We start from the raw sequence: 5,031 nt of genomic DNA on the forward strand, positions 1-5,031 counted from the left end.
ATGTTTCCCGTCCCCCCCCGCCCCCGGGGTGACCCCCAGCCAATCCTTCACACCACCACCACCACCACCACCACTGCCCTGCGTGTCTGCCCCATGCGTGGGAAGCGCAACCAAAGCCAGGGCTGCGCTGAACAGTTTAATGTGGAGAGACCACAGAGGGTCAAGCGCTGCGGCATCGTCTCCTCTCCCCTTTCTCTGCGCTCCCTGCCGTCGTCCGAGAGGCTCCGAAACCAGCGGGAATCTCAGCTCGGGCGTTTTGTCACGGAGGTGGGTAAAAAAAAATCCACTCGGCAACTTTACACTTGACACAATGTGAGAAATAATCATGCAAACCAATAATACGACAGACTAGTGGTTTAGTGTTTCAGCACCACGGACAGCTCCGCTGTATTTCTAATCATTTTATTACCTACTGTATGTTTATATAGTGTATGGTGTTTTATATAACTGTGTAAATGAGTTGTTTGGCACATAATTTACCATTAGGACTGGTTTATACCATTTAAAACAGTAGTTTTGAACACTGCACAACTTTTTTGGGCGGAAACTATATTTTAATTTTACATTAAAATGTAGACTCTAATAAGAATAGTATTGTATAACTTGTTTTCAAACTTAATTTGACTGTGGCTCCTAACTATGTTAACATGAAGGCACGGATCAGACCCACTGAACTGAATTACCACATGATCTCTTTATTTAACACTGAAATTTGTAAAAAATAAGATTTTTACAATCTATTTTCACTGCATTTTTTTAATCAATTTTTGTTTTTCCTTCTGCTAGGATTGAGAGACGACAGACGGTGACATGAATGAGTCACTGGTGGTAAATGACTCTTCTGCTAGTCTCGGAGTCGGGGAAGCACTCCCATGGATGGAGGCTGCGTCTCCTGAGCACAATGTCAGCTTGGAGTTTTCCACCACTACTGCTACGTTAGGTTTTCCCATCAATCCCTGGGACATTATGCTGTGTTTATCAGGTACTGTCATTGCTTGTGAAAATGCCATCGTAGTAGCCATTATCTTTTACACTCCGACCTTAAGGACTCCCATGTTTGTGCTCATCGGCAGCCTGGCCACAGCAGATCTGCTGGCCGGCATAGGATTGATCCTAAACTTTGTGTTTCAGTATGTGATCTCTTCTGAGACCATCAGCCTCATCACTGTAGGCTTCCTGGTGGCCTCTTTCACTGCCTCCATCAGCAGCCTCTTAGCAATAACAGTGGACCGGTACCTCTCCCTCTACAATGCCTTGACGTACTTCTCAGAGAAGACCCTACAGTATGTACACCTGATGCTGGTCGTGACCTGGGGCGTGTCTCTTTTCCTGGGTTTGTTGCCCGTGCTGGGGTGGAACTGCCTGGACGAGCCAGCCTCCTGCAGCATTGTCCACCCGCTGACCCGCAGCAACATCACAGTCCTGTCCACCTCCTTCTTTGCCATCTTTGTGCTCATGCTCATGCTGTACTTCAAGATCTGTAAGATCGTGTGTCGTCACGCCCATCAGATTGCCCTCCAGCAGCACTTTTTTGCCACGTCACACTACGTGGCCACTAAGAAGGGCGTGTCCACTCTGGCCATCATCTTAGGGACATTTGGTGCCAGCTGGCTTCCTTTTGCCACCTACTGCCTGGTTGGAGAAAAGGAGTATCCACCAGTGTACACCTATGCTACACTGCTGCCAGCCACATACAACTCCATGATCAACCCCATCATCTACGCCTACAGAAACACGGAGATCCAGCGCTCCATTTTCATGCTTCTTTGTGGCTGCTTTCAGGCCAATGGTGCCTACCGGTCCAGATCTCCAAGTGAAGTCTAGGAGTGTGTGTGTGTGAAAAAGAGAGTGTTTGTTCAAAGGATAAAAAAGGAGCAAAAACAAGAATCATCCTGATATCACTGACAATCTGCTAAAAACTGATGACACAAGAGGGGGAGCGCCGTCGGAATCATCAACTCATTCAAACTCTGATTGCACTTTACTGTCGCTGCACAACTTAGGATGAGATCTTGAAAACGCTGTGAACAAAAACAAAAACTTTTGTGAAAAAGACAAAAACAACTAGTGAATGTAGTTCAGTGAGAAAAGGAATGGAATTTCTTCCACTTTATTTCATGGTTTGTTTTGAAATGCCAAAGCAGTATTGTGCGGGCCTGTTATGTTTCAGTGTCTGAAGTTGTCCGTACTGTGCCATTTTTCTATTTTGTATCGTAATGTATTTGATGTACTGTATATTTTCTACAGAGAAATAAAGAAATACATTCAGACAGAAATGTGTTTTCCCTCATTTCTCTCTCTCTCTCTCTCTCTCTCTCTGTCTTTTCCTGTTAAGTGCAGCTGGGTCTGTTTGAAGAGACTAATGGTACGTTTCAAAGACAGCACTTTGCCCTGGAAAATGGCTTCAATTTGCACTTAGACATATTTGAATTAGTCTCTCTCCCTCTGTAGTTGATCTCACTTTCTTATTATTTTCTTCTTTCTTATTCCTCAATACTTTCTCTCCTTCTCTCTCTCCCTCTCTCTGTCACCTTCTTGGCTGTCTCAGTAACAACAGCCAGGTCCTTTTCAAACATTAAGTTAGTGATTAAACGTAAAATGGCTTTATTAACTGATAGACTCAGTTAATAAAGCCATTTTACTTTTTAAAAACTCAATTGACAAAATAAAGTAACTAATGATTCATTCATACTTCTAACCTTTAATCAACACAATGGTTCCCAAAGTCGGGGGCGCCAAGTTATTACAGGGAAGCAGGTCAATCTCTGGTCAAATGTTTTCCTTGTCCTTTATCCTTTTAAATAAAACTTTTTTTTGTTAGACAAATCTGATTTCAGTGGTGAGAGAGGTAATTTTTGATGTGTAACGATGGCAGAAAATGTATTTTCTCTTCACTTCCTCCATCATCTTCTAACAGGTGAGATGTCCAACCATTTTAACTCCAGACGTCAGAGGGTGAGTGTCTTCCTTCTTGTTGCAGTTTTTAGCCTGTGTTACTACACACACTGTCTGTCTGCACTGATAACAAACAGTATGGTGTTCACGACTGCAAGAAGTGCAGGAAATAAGAAGTGTTGTTGAGATGGTCAGGGTCTCTTCATCCTGACATGGAGATAATCCAGGTGCAGAGGAGCTGCAGGCACGTGTGTGCATGTGAACACGTGTGTGTGAGGGAGATGCACTGGAGTGATGATGATTGGTCCGTCCACTGTCTGTCACCGGTGATGTGTTTACTCTGATTGAACCTGTCTGTTACACTGCAGCAGTTACTCCGGTTTGAACAGAGAGTTGATCAGAGAGGCCTGTAAAAGTCTGCCATTTGAATGGTTCATGTTGGTTTTAAAAGATATTTTTTCATTTTTTTGTGAATCTCAAGGCTAAGGTATATACAGGAAGTACATAGACAGTACAAAAACATCATTATTTATTTAGAATCCTAAAAATCTAATTCAAATTGATAAAAATTGATAAAAGGTGCAGGCCTGCTGCTGTTTTCCCATTGGCCGGCTGTCTATTGCCTCTGTTTAAATGTGTTCAGTTTCACTCGTACATTTGTCAACAGCAAAATGTCGGCTGTTGCACTCGCTTTTGTCGTGGACTTTGAACGTCAGCACTGAGCTTGAAAACTGTGAGGGCTGCAAAGTGGGCGAAAGGTGAGAGGTGTGGAGGATCACTAATGGACTGCAGTGAGAGGCTGAGAGACCAGGACATGTTTGGTCTCCATGTTTTTTTGGTCCTCTCGTCGTGTGACAGATGTTGTTGGTCATTGTGAAACAAGCAACAGTGATTTTCTATACATATACACATGGGTATATATATATATATATATATATAGCAGCGGTCTCCAACACGTGGCTTGCAGACTACCAGCAGCTCACTGCCCTTTTCCTAGTAGCTCGCCCAAGGGATCATGAATCATACATAAATGTCCAGACCTAATTGGTCGCTCGGCAAGTCTACTTACATTTTTACCCAATCAAAACAGACGGTTGTCCCGCCCCCCTTCCAACACAAAATAATTATTTGCCTTTTAGCTGACAGCCCTGATTAGTCAGTGGTGATGTGAGATGAGCTGGAGTCACGACAGTGACAGGTGCACATCAACTGAGATTTCAACATGAACGTAAATAATTGTGATTATGATTTTGGTCATAATCAAACACTTTTCAGGCTGCGTTAGACTTTGAGTTGGCTGTTTCATGACGATATAAATGTGAGGTCACAGAAATGTTGGGGGAAACTCCCCTCCTCCCTTTTCCTCCCCCAACCTGCTGTTTGGTTATTGCTGAACAGTGGAGGTTGATGGAACTGCAAACAGGGAGAAAAACAGGTTTGATCCTTTAGAAAAGCAAAGACCAACTCAGAAAAAGGCAGCTTTGCCATAAAAACTATTATCATTTGCCTTTGTTGTCCTGCCTGAAGTCTGTTCAAACACTGCTCAACATGTGTGTGTGTTTGTGTGTTTGTGTCCTTTTGTTTTAGAAACCTATATCTTTCTACACAGTTACATTATTTATTTTCCCAAAAACGTGTTTCCTGTACAGAACGTGACAGAACAGTCACAGTGGGTTGAATTATGTGACTGGTTATGGTTAGTTAACGATCACATGGGCCACACACATCTGTGTGTGTGTGTGTTTTAGACAGAGAGGAAGCATTAAATTGTTTCCCTCTGGTTTCTTAGAAAAATTTTTAGAGTGTGAGTGGTTCATGGAACAACAGTCCTATTAGGTGATGTTGACAGCAACACCCAGTGTGTGAGCGTACCGCTGTACTTCACCGACAGAAGAAACTTAAAACAACATCACGTGAAACATACCTCAGACGGTCGCTTACGTGACATAAGTTACAGCTCAGCAAAAGTTTATCTTTTAAAACACTGTTTCACTCTGTTAAAGTTATAAAAGTATGGTTTTCAGCCAGTTAAGCTATTGGAGCTATTGGAGCTTAGCTGAGATTTGAACATCATCTACATCTTTAAATAAAACCATCGTGTGTTAAAAAAGTTTTTAAGTCTTAACTTTTATAAAA

The 5,031-nt window shown here is 42.6% G+C and overlaps 1 protein-coding gene across 1 annotated transcript; it reads left to right on the forward strand.

Moving 5' to 3' along the window:
• Window positions 1-34: 34 nt before the first annotated feature.
• On the forward strand, window positions 35-4,510 carry gpr6 (G protein-coupled receptor 6). Its single transcript, XM_008312978.3, has 2 exons — window positions 35-267; window positions 787-4,510. The coding sequence occupies exon 2, from the start codon at window positions 811-813 to the stop codon at window positions 1,822-1,824; it is 1,014 nt and encodes a 337-aa protein (XP_008311200.1). The 5' UTR covers window positions 35-267; window positions 787-810; the 3' UTR covers window positions 1,825-4,510.
• The last annotated feature ends 521 nt before the right edge of the window (window positions 4,511-5,031 follow it).

This window comes from Cynoglossus semilaevis, chromosome 7 (genome assembly GCF_000523025.1).
Source record: "Cynoglossus semilaevis isolate Cse_v1.0 chromosome 7, Cse_v1.0, whole genome shotgun sequence".
NCBI classification, from domain to species: domain Eukaryota; kingdom Metazoa; phylum Chordata; class Actinopteri; order Pleuronectiformes; family Cynoglossidae; genus Cynoglossus; species Cynoglossus semilaevis.

What these genes read in the sequence shown, in the direction of transcription:
- gpr6 (XM_008312978.3), top strand. Translation starts at nt 811, where the DNA reads ATGAATGAGTCACTGGTGGTAAATGACTCTTCTGCTAGTCTCGGAGTC.